General features: G+C 35.6%; 1 protein-coding gene across 1 annotated transcript; it reads left to right on the top strand.

Moving 5' to 3' along the window:
- The first annotated feature begins 1,892 nt into the window (after positions 1–1,892).
- LOC100889974 (selenocysteine-specific elongation factor) lies at positions 1,893–16,184 on the top strand. Its single transcript, XM_030973117.1, has 16 exons — positions 1,893–2,046; positions 4,421–4,504; positions 5,191–5,310; positions 6,312–6,382; positions 6,846–6,944; positions 7,397–7,528; positions 8,502–8,642; positions 9,134–9,311; positions 9,836–9,904; positions 10,885–10,974; positions 11,714–11,932; positions 12,327–12,385; positions 12,974–13,045; positions 13,463–13,619; positions 14,222–14,296; positions 14,793–16,184. Exons 1-16 carry the CDS (start codon positions 1,896–1,898, stop codon positions 14,909–14,911), a joined length of 1,836 nt encoding a protein of 611 aa, XP_030828977.1. The 5' UTR covers positions 1,893–1,895; the 3' UTR covers positions 14,912–16,184.
- The last annotated feature ends 673 nt before the right edge of the window (positions 16,185–16,857 follow it).

The raw sequence follows: 16,857 nt of genomic DNA, 5'->3' as shown, positions 1-16,857 counted from the left end.
TGCTTGGGTGAGAAAAAGCCCCCGTGTCTTTGATGAGCTTTTTCACCAGAGCACCTTTCCTCTCTTCCTCTCCGATCCCTGTAGCTTATAATTGCCGCCGTCGTCGGTTTCCTTGTTCTATCTTTCCAATTGTGTGCCTGTATAATATATATTTTTTTTTAATAATTTCATTTACATTTCCGTAACATTTTATTGTGTATGGAACACGGTTTAATCCACCTCACATGACTCTCCCCAATACTTCGAAAAAGCGATTGTTGCTGTCTAGTAACTAGTTCAATAAATCGTTAAGATAAAATTGTTTCTAGCATTACCCTTGCTGGGTAATTATGATATCAATGTGTCACAACTCACAAGACAATGTGTTGTAACATGGTGTGTTCTTTGATACAAATATGACTCTGTCTGCTCAAATTCAAAATGTTTCAAAATCGGTAAGATATCAGTTGGGTAATTTGGGTTTTGACGAAAAGATTAAGTGAATTTGGCGCCTTATAAATCCTATGTATTATTAATATTATTGATATATTATTAAATTAATAGGGGTTAGGAGGGGTCGAGAGGCTGCAGAATCCCCTTGAGGGAAGAGATGGAATGTTTCTAGGCTAGGCAGCTGCGCGTGTCGTTTCGTGACTTGGATCGAGACCCCGGATATACGCCACTGGATACGCCATTAATATAGAACGCCCATATGGATCTATTGAAGTAGACTATATGAAACTCACTTCATGTAGAAATGTAGAATATTGTGGCATAATTCATTTATTTTTTGCTCAGTATTTCTTTATAATTCATGTCTTCTTTAACATAGATATCCAAAGAGAAGTATATATCCCAAGCACCTTTACCAGAAAAAAACATCTTAACCAATGTAATACCGGTCACATTTTCATTACTGTGACTAGAAGACCCCCAGCTTCATATTCTGTGTTTTGTCCCTATTAATTTTTAATTCAGATACCAGAGTGAAGGAATCCGTTATTTTTTCGAAGATTTTCATATCTTATGTATCTTTAAAAAAAAATTGACCAATCGTTTGCATACATTACTATCTTCGTCTCTATATTGTCGATCAAAATGCCTTATAATTTTTGTTCATTACGAATAACCACTGCTAATGTTTCTATGATTAACAAGATTACTAGAATAAATATGGAGACAAAGGTTCTCCTTGTCTTACTCCCCTGCCTATTTGAAATATAGCATGTGGAAAAGGCGCCATTCATGACACAGCTAACTGCATTATCATACTTTACTTCTATCCATCTACAACAACTGGGCCAAAACCATATTTTTCATTAATACATTCATATATGAGTGTAAAACAGTGTGGAAAGCTTTCTCAAAATCAACTGTTACTAAAACCCCTGTACATTGTATACCTGTAAAATATGACAATAATTCTCACAGCTTCTCCTCTATATTCTTACCAGGCAAAAATCCCACTTGATCTACATGTATCACCTTTTCCGATTCATTCTTCATTTTTTCAGCCAACACTTAAGTTTATAGTCAACATTAAGAAGGGTAATTGCCTAATTGGTCTGTAATTGCAAATGTTTAAAGGGTTTTATCTTCTTTTTTATTACCGTTTGGCATCCTAGTCTCTGCGTGGTCGACAATTCACCTTTCTCAAAGTCAAAGGAGTCTAAAACAAGGTTCCCTATATCAGGCGAAAAGATAGAATTCCACTGACAAACTGTCATTCCAAGGCGATTTGTTGAAAGACATTTTATTTAACATTGAAGTACATACACCAAATGTAATTTTCTCATCACACGACTTCTTACTAGCTTCACTTATAGACATATTGAAAAAGAGATCGTCTGTCCTACCCATTTTATCATGTTCTGCAGTAGCAGACGACGGTGCGTGCGCCCTCTATTAAACGATCTATGAAAGGTTTATTTTGCAGAGCAGAAATCAGAGTGAGAGAAAAATTAAACAGAATCGACTTGAATATATGTGAAAGGATGGCCACAACAAAGCTGTTGAATTTCAACGTTGGTGTTCTTGGCCATGTTGACAGTGGGAAAACCTCACTTGGTATGTTTTCAATCATTTTGTGTACCTTTTTTTATATTAATGAATATGAGAGCTACCTCATGTACAGTCCCATTGCGATATATTTGTGTAAGTTGAAGCGAATGGAAAAATAACATGAGTAAATTGAACCATTTGACCACTACTAGGCCTAGTCTTTGCATGTGTTATTTGAATCACCTGTACCTGTCACCTTTGCCTTGCTAAAGGTAGAATATACAAATACACATGATATGTTATCTCATGACATGTCTTGTTATATTTAAATTAGAGTAAAGGAGTAGCCTTAAGGGCTCTCTCGAAATGTTTTTTTAATGATATTATTCGAGAGAGCCTTAAACGGCTCCCATACCCCTGCACGGAGAGGCATGTAAACAAAACTCAAAAGTGGTCAAAATCACACTTTCACGCACCCGACCAATATTGGACAGTGGCTTTGATAAATTTTGTCGTAGTTTTGGTCTTAATTACCGCTTTAATTTCAAAATCGGATCTTAAAATAACAAAATAAGAGCAATTTTCTTACCAGACCGATACAGCTCAGCTCCCTTTTCACGTGTACCGTGTGAATTCACGATGTCTACACAATGGTGATGACCTCTGACTAGCACTTCGTAAATGTGCTGCTTCCGTATAATGCGCTGAATAACACTCATACAGCGCATTATACGGAAGCAGCACAATTTACCCACAATTACGGAAGTGCCAGTCAGAGGTCATCACCATTGTGTAGACATCGTGAATTCACACGGTACACGTGAAAAGGGAGCTGAGCTGTATCGGTCTGGTAAGAAAATTGCTCTTATTTTGTTATTTTAAGATCCGATTTTGAAATTAAAGCTGAATAACACTCATACAGCGCATTATACGGAAGCAGCACAATTTACCCACAATTACGGAAGTGCCAGTCAGAGGTCATCACCATTGTGTAGACATCGTGAATTCACACACACGGTACACGTGAAAAGGGAGCTGAGCTGTATCGGTCTGGTAAGAAAATTGCTCTTATTTTGTTATTTTAAGATCCGATTTTGAAATTAAAGCGGTAATTAAGACCAAAACTACAACAAAATTTATCAAAGCCACTGTCCAATATTGGTCGGGTGCGCGAAAGTGTGATTTTGACCACTTTTGAGTTTTGTTTACATGCCTCTCCGTGCAGGGGTATGGGAGCCGTTTAAGGCTCTCTCGAATAATATCATTAAAAAAACATTTCGAGAGAGCCCTTAAGGCTATAAAGGAGCCGGTAATCGGCCAGCTCCAGTTTTCGGCCGATCGGTTGGATGCAAGGTAAAATCACTCTAGAATACATCGCATAATAGCATAACACATATCCCACACATACCATACCATGCCAGTGTCACTGAAGAACCACATTTGCGATGGAAAATATATCCTAAATATCACATTTTAGCGATGTAATCGCCGGTCCCGCTACCCAAATCTGAAAAATCGAGTATCTTACGCGTGTATGTAAGAAATATGGGTACCATAAAATGAGCTTTATTTCAAGTATTTTTCAGATTTAGAGCCCGATTTTGTGCTAGTCGCAAGCTCAAAAGTATCTCATCGCATGTATTAAATCAATGCAGCCGCACACCGCGACACACACACGATATCTCTGTCTAATTCAGATTCCAACTTCCGATCACCGCTGTGCCTGTCTTCGGCCAGGCGAGCACCAGGGAGCTCTGGCGTGGGATACCTGCTCCGCCCGCTTGTGCTGTACATCAGCGCGGAAACGCACGGCGCGCGCGAGCGCGCTTCCTATTGACTTTGTACATGCGGCCGTAAACTGAAACGCTCGGCCGATAACCGGCTCCAAAACAGTGAAAATTGAAATGAATATTGTCATGGCAATTCGTGATTTTTTTCTGGGATTCTTTTTTTGTTTAAATAATAATAATATTTGCTTCATGATTTGAACAAGAAATGATAATAAATAGGAAGTAAAGAGTCCTAAAAATAGGATTTTGTCTTAAGTGGCCGAAAACGGGCTCCTTTACTCTAAATCATATTCATAAATAATGAGCATTACAATTAGATCTATTTAATAAGAAATTAAATCCTATGTTTTTTACTGGACTACGTCTACGACTACGGCTTGCAATATAAATTCTGATCATGCTGATACAATATATTATTGATAAGTCATATTCTTAGTCTGTAAAAATACCATTGAAATACTTGCCATTACTTGGAAGATCACTATTCTCTTTTGTCTTTCGGTCAATAAACAAAATATGTGTGACTGTGAGGTAGAAATACCTGATCTCTATTTGGTATTTGGTTGGTACACCATAGTTATTCTACGTCACTCTACTGATCATGATTTTGAAATATTTTCATCATTCATTCGTCATCCATTATTTTGCAGCCAAGGCACTCAGCACAACAGCATCTACAGCAGCTTTTGATAAAAATCCACAAAGTAAAGAGAGAGGGATCACATTGGATCTAGGTAAGTTTAGGGAAACCAGGAAGGGTCTACTCTTCAAAAGACACTCACATGTTTGTAGACCAGGGGGGTGTTTCACGAAGATTCTAAGTTGAACTTATCTCTGAGTTGGACTTAACAATTATGGAAAGCCGTTAGCATATTTAAAAATATATTGTAAAAGTTATTTTAAAAGGCATAAAATGTTGATTCAAATCTTTCATATTTTCTATTATCAAGGAGATTCCATGCTCTTGATGTGGAATTTATGAAAAATGTTAAATACTTGAATTTTTGCTTTTGAATATATTTTATTTTAAGGCTACAAATGGCTCTCCATAATTTCTAAGTCCAACTTAGAGTTAAGTTTGACTTAGAAATCTTTGTGAAACACCCACCAGGTTTCAAAGTAAATATGGAGGAAAGGCACGAGGAAGAATGGATTACCAGTTTACCACCTACAGTTGTATAAAATATCTCTAGAACAAATGAATTCAATATTAGGCTCACAATGCATATTTCTTGCTCAAAAAGAAGAGAAAAAAAATAATGGTTAGGTGTTTCATATCTAATTACTTTTCTATAGTCATTTATGTATTGAGCTGTAGTCTGAAAGAGGTTAAGGATACCTCTGTATTTTCCTAATATATTGCTTTTAATTAGGTTTGGAAACATTTCTTTTTCGTGTTGGTTTTATCTTCATCCTGCAGGATTTTCTTCATTTTCTGTTGATGTTCCTGATCACATACCAGCCAGTGATTATGACAAACTACAGTTTACCTTAGTGGATTGCCCAGGCCATGCCTCTCTCATCAAGACCATCATTGGAGGTAGAGAAATACTTTGATAGTTTTGTTTTTGTCATTTCTAAGGTGGTAACTATTACATATATATTACACATCAGATTATTTTTGTTAAGAAACCAAGGCACACATTGCTGTTACAGCCCTTCTTTAAATAAAGCGAAATAAAAAATATTGTATTTGTGGCATCATTTTGTGTTAGGATTTGTGGGAGAAATAAAGTAGACAGTTGACTTGTGTTAGTTGTGTATAATTCTGCTACATGGTGCTGTTTCTATGTTCTCCCTATTAATCAGACTCAAGCGCGTACGCAGGATTTTTTCAAGGGGGGGGTTTTAACATTTTTAAATCGGGCCGAAAATTTCGCATCGACTCAGCCAGCCGCTGAATAAGCGGGGGGGGGGGGGGGGGGGGGTAAGAAGACTTTTTTTTTTTTTTTTTTGTCCCCAAAAAATCACAACGACTCAGCCCGGCCGCTGAATAAGCGGGGGGGGGGGGGGGGGGGGGGGGGGGGGGGTAAGAGGACCCTTTTTTTTTTTTTTTTTTTTTTTGGTCTCGAAATTTGAAAATTGGACATTTTGCTCCGTTGGGGGGGGGGGGGGGGGGGGTAAGGTCGCCTTTTTTAGGTCAGCCATGGGAATAATTTTTTATTTTTTATTTTTTTATTTAAAAAAAATAAAAAACCCAAAGGGGGGGGGGGGGGTTGGGTTTATTTTTAGGGGGGTTTATACACATAAAAATACCAAAGGGGGAGGGGTTTAACCCCCCAAACACCCCCCCCCCCCTGTGTACGCGCCTGATCAGACTAGATGGGGGTATGACTGAAGTGTGTAGGACAGTATTCCATTCAAGCTATAGATGCTATGGATCATATAACATTTATATTTTGGTTTGACTAAAAAGTATTTTTTAAATAACAACAACCAATAACCATAAGCTTGATCCAGTTTGTTGCATTTAGAGTGATGTGGTTGATGATGAAAAATAAATGAACTGACCGCTACTTTATTTATGCTATTCTACTCCAGGAGCACAAATCATTGATCTCATGATGCTGGTCATAGATGTAACAAAAGGAATGCAGACACAATCAGCAGAGGTAAATATTGCAAATATTATTAGTCCTGCAGTATTCCATGTATTTCCAAACCAGTTAAGCTACCATAAAACCAAGTGTTTTTTTATTGATCTTCACGAGTTATTCCCATGAAGATGTCACTACTCTTGACATATATATATATATTAAAGTACCATTGTGCTTTTAGCTATTTTATGTTTGTTTGTACCACCAATACTTTTGTAAAAAGTTTCCTCCAAAATATCATTAAGTGGATAAAGAAAATCTAAGAATCAGAAAGAAAGTAAAGACAGCTGGTTTTCCAGAGGTTGACTGATTGGATCAACTGAGGTAATAATTTTCAAATCACATTTTGAATACACAAATGCCTATTTTCCTGACATTGTTGAAATTGAATTATCTATGAATCTTTCAATTTAAAAAAATTGATTTAAAACCAATAACACTTATTAACATTGTTTCTCACCACCTCTATCCTGTGCAGTGTTTGGTGATAGGTCAGATTGCTTGTGAGAAGATGTTTGTTGTTCTCAACAAAGTAGACATGCTACCACCAGAAAAGAAGAAACAGCAAATCGAAAAGGCAAGTAGCAGGAGGTCAAGTACTCAGTCACTAGCATACATTAAATTCTAGCTTCTTGAGGCTTTAAAGATAAAGTGGAGTACTGGTCATGCAATTGAATTGTGAAAGAAACTGTCGAGAAGGTATTGGGGATTATGTAGTACGTTCATTAATTGTGTTTAGGAGGTTTTGAATCATTCAAACTCCTGAGAGCCAGAAGGGTGTCAACTCTGTGTAAAGTATATGAGCTACAGTAACGCCCTTCTGGTCTCAACAGATGATATGTGCAAACTGATGCCCTGCATGTAATAACTCTTGAAAGACAAACCTAAAAATAAATTTCTAGAAATACAGTCTCATTATGATATTGAACAAAAGTTTTATCAATTCTTCAATGCTGCTAAAGGTGATTATTAACTTCCATATATACAATGAAAATCACTGACAATGAATAAATATTGTCACTCCTGCAGATGACTAAGAGGATGCTGAAGACGTTGGAGTCTACCAAGTTTGCTAATTGTCCTGTAATCCCTGTAGCAGCCAAACCTGGAGGTCCTGATGCACCAGAAGAAGGAGCGGAAGGAATACAGACTCTTATTGAGGTACGGTTGCAGAACTACTCCAGAATAGCTTGACATACATGTTCACCTAGCTATGACCCTAGTACCTAACCCTGACCATAGCCCTGACCCTGACCCTTGCACTAAATTTGACCCTAACCCTGTTACTCTAACCTTAAATCTGTCACTGACTTGATTCCTAACCCTAACCGTAAAGGCATCGTTGAACAATGTTAAATCTGAGATGCATGGCCCTACGTGTTATCAGTGTCTGTGATATGGTGTAATATTGAAGCCCTAAAAAAATTGCGATTCAAAATGATCATGAAGTGTCTCAAAAAAGTAAAAATCTTTGAGTGACTAGTTTTACCATACTCATTTTTCCCAACTGTAATGTTATAAAACTGTAGTGTTGTAAAAACTTTTAGGAAAACAAAAAAATTTGATTTTGATTTCCAATCATGAATATTTTGATAATCAGACAGGCGATCGGCTTGGAAGAGTCATGGGGTTCCTGACCGACCTAAAGGTTTATAATTATCATTGCAACATGAGCTAAATCCAGGATTTTGTTTCAGAATCTGAGACAAAGTTACCCAATCCCTTTAATGATGACCCCAATTCATTGTAGTGATGCATCATGGGGTATTCTGCAGTTATACCCAAGTTACAGATCATTCACAAAGGATCAGGTCCTTCCAACTTCATTAACTTCACACATTAATTGTATTGGATGTATTGTGATGAGAAGATGTGCTAATTTGGGGAGATGGATATCTGCAATATTGACTTCAAGCATTCAGAGGCTGAGTGCCTTTTAGCAATACATTTCATATTGACTAGCATTTTATAAGGGGGATGGAGATTAACCTCTCTTGGCTCAGTATTATCCTATTTCTTTTAAAAGAAATCCTTGGAATGAATTTCGTGATATCTCCTTCATATTTTAGTAATGAAGACAAGGAAAACTGGTCAGAAACTGAAAATTTGCATTTTCTCTGATTATAACATGCAGGAGCTGAAGCGTCAGACGTACGTCCCCAAGCGTGACTCCTCTGGTCCCTTGCTCTACTCTGTTGACCATTGTTTTGGTATCAGAGGTCAGGGCACTGTGATGACCGGTACAGTACTCAGTGGCAAAATCAACATTGGTGATGTAAGTCCAACAGTAACCTTTTCAACGTCACGAGTTCATTTAACGAGAGAGTCTGAGGAAATAAACTAACATTGATTTTAATTCTGTTAAAATCATAGACCATAGTAGAGTTTTTATGTGTGAGTAGAATGTAGATAAGTTGATTGACATCTGTCTGTCTCAAAAAAACAATAGAATAATACACTTGTATGTCATTGGAATAAAATGATTTCCCATTCTTGTATTTGATATGATGTATAATTCACCTAGAAAATTAATTGAGTTTCCACCAAAACATCGCCGTGTTCCTAAATGTAATTGAGATGGGATGTAACATTCAATAAATTTTACTATATTTATTACTTTTAGAAAGAAATTGTTGTCTTGAAAATTAAAGTTCTGTTATACATTATAATAACACATATTAGAATTTATGTTTCAATTTTGTATTTGTTTATCGATGAAGCAATTGAAAGTCATCGGACAATCTTCTATGATATCTTTTCTCTCAGAATGTTGAAGTGCCGTCACTGCAGATCACACGTAAAGTCAAATCCATGCAGATGTTTCGTAAACCTGTCAACTCGGCCATCCAGGGTGATCGTGTAGCTCTGTGTGTTACTCAGTTTGACCCTAAGCTATTGGAGAGGGGTTTAGTGTGTGCTCCAGGGATACTGCCCATAATAAGCGGTGAGTGTGCCTCATTGAGAAATAGGAGGACGAGACAATGCTGCTAAGCATTTGGTTGATATTGACATACATGTATGTATGTATGTATGTGTGAAGGCAATTCTACAAGAATTGTGAAAAGCTAAGTGCTATTTCATTGACTAGCTTTCTTATTTGAATACTTTGCAACATCTGTTGCATTCATCATACGTCAGTGTCTGTCACTGCATATAAGTCTTTATAAGATATTGAATGTAAATCCATGCTTCCCTATACTTTTGTATATTTTACAGCTCTTGTGTATTTTTAAAATAATTTACAGTCAGTGTCTCTGTGATTGTTCATTAGTTTATATATTACGATGGAATCTGTTTATACCTGAACTTTGAATAGGATCCTGTCTACTAAAGAAAATCAAAATAATCAAATTTGTTGCTCTTGTTTTATATGGACTTCATAATACGTCACAATTTCAGTTAAGGAAAGTTTAATCCTGCATAAATTAGAGAAATAATGAACAATTTAATTATTTTTCTTTATTCTAGCTGCCATTGTATCAGTACACAGAATACCATACTTCAAAGGAACATGTGCAACAAAGGCAAAGTTTCATGGTATGTTTTGCTGACTTATATCACCCTGTAGAGAAACTCAAATGATCACATATCCAGACTGTCGGATGTAATTGAAACATAGATGAAATTTAGGTTCAGATTCCCTGATGCAAAAAAAGTATATATGATTCAGTGAAATATATCTCTAATTCCCTTTTGTATTTATGCTGGAGATTTTTCATGAAGTTGTCTATGAAGCTAACGGCACTCACAAAGAATACCAGCAATTATTATTGGTCTGGCAGGATTTCGCACAGTTAATATTTCATATGTACCTCAAACATTTAGACAGACAGATTTCCATTAAAGGTAAAGACCAGTATTAGAAACGCCCCAACTTCAAAAAATGAAATGGAAGCTCTCATTACCAATCATGTGAAAGAATATGTTTTGACTAATACATGATGATAACAAATTTGCCGGGAAACCGCCTACTAATTCATATATTTGGTAAATTTGTTTCTCCCATGGTCTGTGAGAGATATAGGGTAGTCCCATATACATCTTTCTGTGTATAGTGCTTGTAACTTTACGAAGAATGGGCCAAATTTCTTATCATTTTGATGATTCTAGAACCTTGCAGATGCTAGATGCTAGATGATCAACCTTTTCTGATCGATCCCACAACATTTCTTTCACAATGCAATCGCATGACCATAACTGGTCTTTACCTTTAAAAGCAAAAAAAGCATAAAGATACAAACACCTTTGTATCTTAAGTTTAATTTCATATTTCCTGAATTGTTTTAAAATAAAGTTTTTCGATATCACTTTGTGCCTCTGGCTTATAAGTTGTTAATTGATATTATGGTGCATTGCAAGTGTTATTTAGTAATTCTATTATTCCCTTTGGGCTGCCAAGGCAGACAAATAGTATAAATTGTACTAAACTGAACACAAATAATCTTTTTGGAAGCGCTTTATAACTATTCTGTGTTCACTTGAGATGAGTTTTTTTATCTTCTATGTATGTATTACAGTGACCATGGGCCATGAGACTGTGATGGGGAAGGTATCTTTCTTTGGACCAGCCCCTGGTCATCAATATCAACCACATGCTCAAGCATCAGGTATGCATTATTTAACCTTAAAAAATGTGCTTTTTCTGAGGCTTTAAAATCTAGGGGGAGGGGTGATGTTAAGCCAGAGTTAGTAATTTTCCAACAAGCAAAAGCCAAACATGCTCAGATTTTATAATTTGCAGACAGGGATGAAAATTGCTCATCAACACATGATCAAGCATTAGGTATGGATTATTTGACCCTAAAAATATGAATGTTTGGAGGCTTTAAAATCTAGGGGGGGGGAATGCCTTACTCTCAAGATGAGGATCTCTGCCTTGAAGCAACCAACCCCCGCAAAACTTTGCACCCATCTCCAAAGTCATGTAGAAACATTTTCAGGGGGGGGGGGGGGCTTGACAGACCCCCTGTCACACACTAAGCATTTCCAGATTTTATTCTGGGAAGGAAATTTCTACATTGAAATTTTTTGAAGGGGGGGGGGGGCGTGAAGTCTTGCCAGATTTATACAACAGATTTTCCAACTTGTAAACAATTTTCCAAAAAGCAAATCTTAAACATGTTCAGATTTTATAATTTGCCAACAAAGATGAAAATTGCTTCTCAAATTTGAAAATCTGCCCTTAGATGTTTACAATTTTTTTCCAACAAGAATTAGATTTACTTGTATTTTAAAAAACCCACTGATTTGCCGACAAAATTTCAATAGGGTGACAAACTGCCACCCCCTTGTAGCGATGTCGATGGTGGTCAGTCAACTTCACATGATACCATTGCCTTTTGTCAGAGTTTAACTTTGAACCAGAGTACCTGTACGAAGAAGAACTCCACACGGTGGACAGTACGGGCAAGCAGGAGCATAACAAGGAGAACATTCCAGGAGCCACCAGTGAAGGAGAGAAGGAGACGTTGCCAACTCAACAGTGGGCCCTGCTGGAGTTTGAAAAGCCAGTAGCGTGTCCAAGGAACTGCTTAATCATCGGGTCAAAATTAGATACAGACATTCATATCCTTTTAATCATCCAATGTTTTTGACAATTTATGTATTTTGGTTGTTTAAACTAAGACTGCCATAAATGGTATTTATATATTTATAACTGTCTTGTACATTGTTTGAAATTTGTTTTATTATGTATATAGAGATGTTTTGATTAGTGAAGATCAATTGTAAAATCCATAAATGTTAGGTACTGGAACATTTCTACAAATTTTGAATTTGATTGCGGATATTTGGTGATAAATGTACTTAATAGAGTTTTCAGTGTTTGAACCCAGAGTGATCTCTATAGCAAATTTTAAAATCTTTTTTAGGAAAGTATTTTGTTAAATGTCTAGCAAAGTAGTTGACATGACACATGTTTCGTAGGTGTTTATATTTTTCCTTGACTACACTCCTGCACATACCAATACTTGTAGATTAGCATTCCATGGTAAACTACTACATGCAATAACAGACAAGGTAGGTACAAGTGTTTGGTATAAGATTCCTAGCAAGATTTACATACGGTAATGTATTGGTAATCATCAAAGTAAATGGAAAGAGGGATCTTACTACTTTGTCAGTTATAGGCCTAATCTATTCCTGTTAAAAGTACATGTAGTGATTAATATCTATGATATAATGACAGCTTTAAGGGACGGGAGCATTGTATTTCAACATGTCTCGTGCTTCCAACAGGATTGTTCTGAGTCTGTGTTCAAATTAAAATATCACAAAATAATGTTCCTGACCTACACTGTAGCATTGACTATCTCAATAATTTTATTAATTTTGTTAGTCTTCATTTTGTGTTGTATATTGTTATGTATATTATTTATTATGATGATAGCATCATTTATAAAGGAAAGAGATTTCAAATTAAAAATAAAACATCTAATGAGTTTCTAAATTTCAATTTAGTTCCATAAAGTCAGTTGTTAAGGCAAAGAAATACAATTTTTGCCTGGAATGTATATATAGCAGATTATAAACAATAAATGTTTAGATTATATGCTGTATGTATCATTATTATCATACTGTGTCACACTGTTTGATTTACTTCTCCAGAATTATGTTGAAACAGTACTACCTCAACTGAAGATCTATAAAACAAAACTAAGAGAAGGACTCATAGACAGGGTAAGTTTAATTACATGTACTTGTTTCTCTATGTTTCACTGTGTTTTTATGTTTTTCTTTCATTCTCTTTATTTCCCTCTCTCTCTCCCTCTCTCTCTCGCTCCCCCCCCCCTTCTCCATCTATGTCTGCTCCTCTCTGTCTGCCTATCTGTGTCTCGTGCTCCCTACACAATGAATATGGTTATTAAGTTGGTTTCAAATTTACTTCGCAAAACATAATTAGAAATTTGCATACCTGGTATTGGTATTTTGGAATACACCCTTCAAATGTGCCTGACCTATGGTTTGGGATATCATTTATGTCATTCTGTATAGTAAGCATGATTTGTAGGTCAGTTATTTATTGTCAACCTTCAACTCTATACCTAATCCATGACAAAAGAGGTAAAAAACATTTTAATTGTTTTAATTCAACAGATGACAGATGAGTATAGTGTGATTGGCAGGTCATTGTTCAAGAAGGAGACAAACCTACAAACCTTCACCAATCTCAAGGTTCAACTCTCGACAGGAGAGGAGGGTGTCATTGAGGGAGGATTCGGACAGAGTGGAAAGTTCAAAGTCAGGATACCAAGTAAGAAACTGATATTAGTCATTTAACATCTTTTAGTTTAATGTCTGTCCGTTTTTAGATTTACTCACATATTAAAATGTTTATTTTTTCATGCCAGTGCTAGATTTTTGTTTCTGCCTAGGTAGTTATATCATAGAATAAAATTAGATTATTATCTTGTACTGGCTTGATTTTCTGAAGCTTTGTTTTATCATATAAAAAGAAGTAGAATAAAGAAATATTTTTAAAATAGCCACCAATCATAATTTCTCGATTTGTTTGAATATGCTTGACCTTTGGTTTGGGATATTCACTGTCATTATGTAAACTTTAAACTAATTTTACTTTGGATGAATCATGAAATTGTTCATTCTATTGCATTTTTATTTCAATAACATCATATAACAGTTGCATTGTGAATACAAGGAATCACTTTGAATAATCAGTGTTATGAAAACCGATCATGATTGTTACACTTGTCACTTGTCAGCCATTCCTGTTTTAATTTTGAGTTCCACATCTTTGATATACTTCTATTGGACCTTCAATGGAATGTTTTTACATCATTTGTGTTTCATTATGTGTTTCATATTATCAATTTTTTTTTCTATTTTGAAACACAGATGGATTGCAATCAGAAACAGTGCAGATGCTGAGTGCATTAGGTGGAAAGAAGAAAGGAAAAAAAGCAAAAGCAGGTAAATACTTTGATTTAAAGTGAAAGTATAACGTGCTCTGTATATTAGGGGTTCCATATTGCTACACCATATTCAAAATATGAGCTTCAAAATTCACTTCTATAAAGAGATATTGTAAGTATATGTACACTCTCTAATAGAATTGTGAATAGACCAGTGTATGCACTCATATATATCACTTGCGTGAAAGCCAAGTCTGACTTAAGTGCCATGTGCAGGGTTGTATGTTATCCTTTATTTTTTTCATATTCCTTAACCATAAGTCCATAGAATGCCAAGGAAAGTTTTGCAAGTTTGATTCTATACAGTCTATCTGAACACAATTATTTTTGTAGGTGAGTGGTACACTTTAAGCATGTAAATACTTTAGATCTCATGAATCTTTATCAGATAATTGCAATAACTTTTATTTTACTATTTCCTTTACTCTGTTTTACTTGATTGTACTTTGTTTATTTGTTTTCTTTGTTTTTCTTTCTGTTGCTTTGATTTACAGAATCTGTCCCAGAACCAAGTGCAGCCAAAGAGTCACATGAAGAGCATCAACCAATCAAAATCAGCCTTAGATTCAAGAGATACATTTATGACACAAAGAAACAGATGATCCAAAAATGACAAAAACTGTTTAACAGATATATAATTTCTATGTAGCAGTCCCTTCAGAGCCTTTTTAAAGAATTGTTTCAAATAATAGTATTCTTTTAATAAATTTACCATTTTTATTATTTTTATTTTTTATTATACAGGTGTTCTTTAAAAGTAGGGTTTAAGATTGCCAGCCATTTACCAAAGATTGAACAGTAATACAGTCGAATCTGTTTATTACATCTATACAAGGGAAACAGAAGAACAAAAGCTGCTACTATAAACATGGGACCTCAATATGCAGCAACCACTATAGACAGGTGGCCACTAAGACAATCTGAGTCTGACTGTATAATACTCAACTTAATTTGTGTTGCAATACAGTTTGAAAATGTGTTGTTTGTTTGCTCGTGTCTCCCTAGATCAAGATTAATGTAATCTTGATCTTCGGAGTAGTTGCTACAACCAACCAGCCCCGGGGTGCGAGATAGGACTCTTGTACCATGCCCCCACTTAACACAATTATATAATAACAATTAAAATTACGTTTCACAAGTGTAAAAGAAAGTTAAAAATCAAAAACGTGAACAAAACCAAAAATGCCATAATCTCCAGAGTATCTTGATCGATCCCTTTTGTTAATGAAAGCTTATAGGGCAAAGTTACAGAGTTTTGTCAGGTGCTCTTCAGAGAGTTGTTCTTTCACTTCATCATACAGGAGGATGTCCTTAATTTGAGTGATGAGATACCTCATGAGCACACAATCGATTTTTAAGTGGTAATAGGTAGGCACCAGTGACTGACTTCTCCTTATTTCCCCACTATTCTTATCCACCCACTCTCTGAAATCAAGTTTCCTTAGGATAAGGTCTTTTGGGGGATCATTCATTCGGTCATCAAATTTTTGCAAACAACCGGAGCATCTGCTGATGAGGCCACAGTCCATAGATCGAACTAACGATCCGTCTAGCATTGCTTGTGACACCCAGTTTAGCGAGCTTGGTTTCACAGTTTCTCTTGTGATGAAGCATGCAGTGAAGATATTTTTATATACCTTGGAAATATACCTTGGAAGTAGGCATTGTAAGTTAAAAACTTATTTGCCCCTCGTTGACATTCGGATGAAGAATCCATATTTTGACACATGTTGAAGATGACTTGAATCCTTGAAGCTCGAGGTGGCTGCTATGCCCTACTGAGTGCAAGTTCTCCATCTGTCCCAAAGAATGGTTTGCTTGTGTTTCGAAGACCTTTAGACAACTCGTGCCCAATGTGTGGTAATTTGTTAAGATTAGAATTTTTTTTAAATAAAAAAAATAAAAAAATAAGACTGAACAATATTGTTTTTATTAATTAATAACTGTAGATGCTAACCTAAATGTAATCTGACCTAGGCTCTCATGATTGAAGTTCATTTAGTCCTTTTCATATGACATTATCTTATGATATTCTTCCAAATTTAATTATAAACAAATAAAGTTCATAAAATGTTCATTTTGTGCGCCTATATGATGTATGATGTAAATTCGATATGGAGAGTCATCGATGAATATGTCTAAAATAACTAATGAATTTACCACTATCATGCAAGAATAACTAGCTTGTGGAAGAAATGCATTATTTTACACTGAATTCTTTTACCGAATACATTTTGATGAACCTGATATTTTCTGACATATTCTGACATTGGGAGATGAACTATGAAGTGATTTACCGGTAGGTCCCTTGAAACAAAACCTTTGCCAATGTTTCATCAACATGTTATATTGTTCCCATCTCTTTTAGTATTTGCATATGAATCTGCCAATGAACTTTCCATGAATAAGAAAATATATTTGCCTTACAAGTGATGGGTGCAATTTGTCGATATATCTTTGTTTAAAACAAATTAATTTTCTTTAAATTGTGTAATTTTTATACGTGTTTGTTATACATGTAACTTCATTGTCAAATAATGTTTAGCATCAGTATGTTTG

The sequence above is a fragment of the Strongylocentrotus purpuratus genome, unplaced genomic scaffold, assembly GCF_000002235.5.
Source record: "Strongylocentrotus purpuratus isolate Spur 01 unplaced genomic scaffold, Spur_5.0 spur5_scaffold_6, whole genome shotgun sequence".
Lineage (NCBI taxonomy): Eukaryota > Metazoa > Echinodermata > Echinoidea > Camarodonta > Strongylocentrotidae > Strongylocentrotus > Strongylocentrotus purpuratus.
This window is presented reverse-complemented; position numbering and strand designations above follow the sequence as displayed.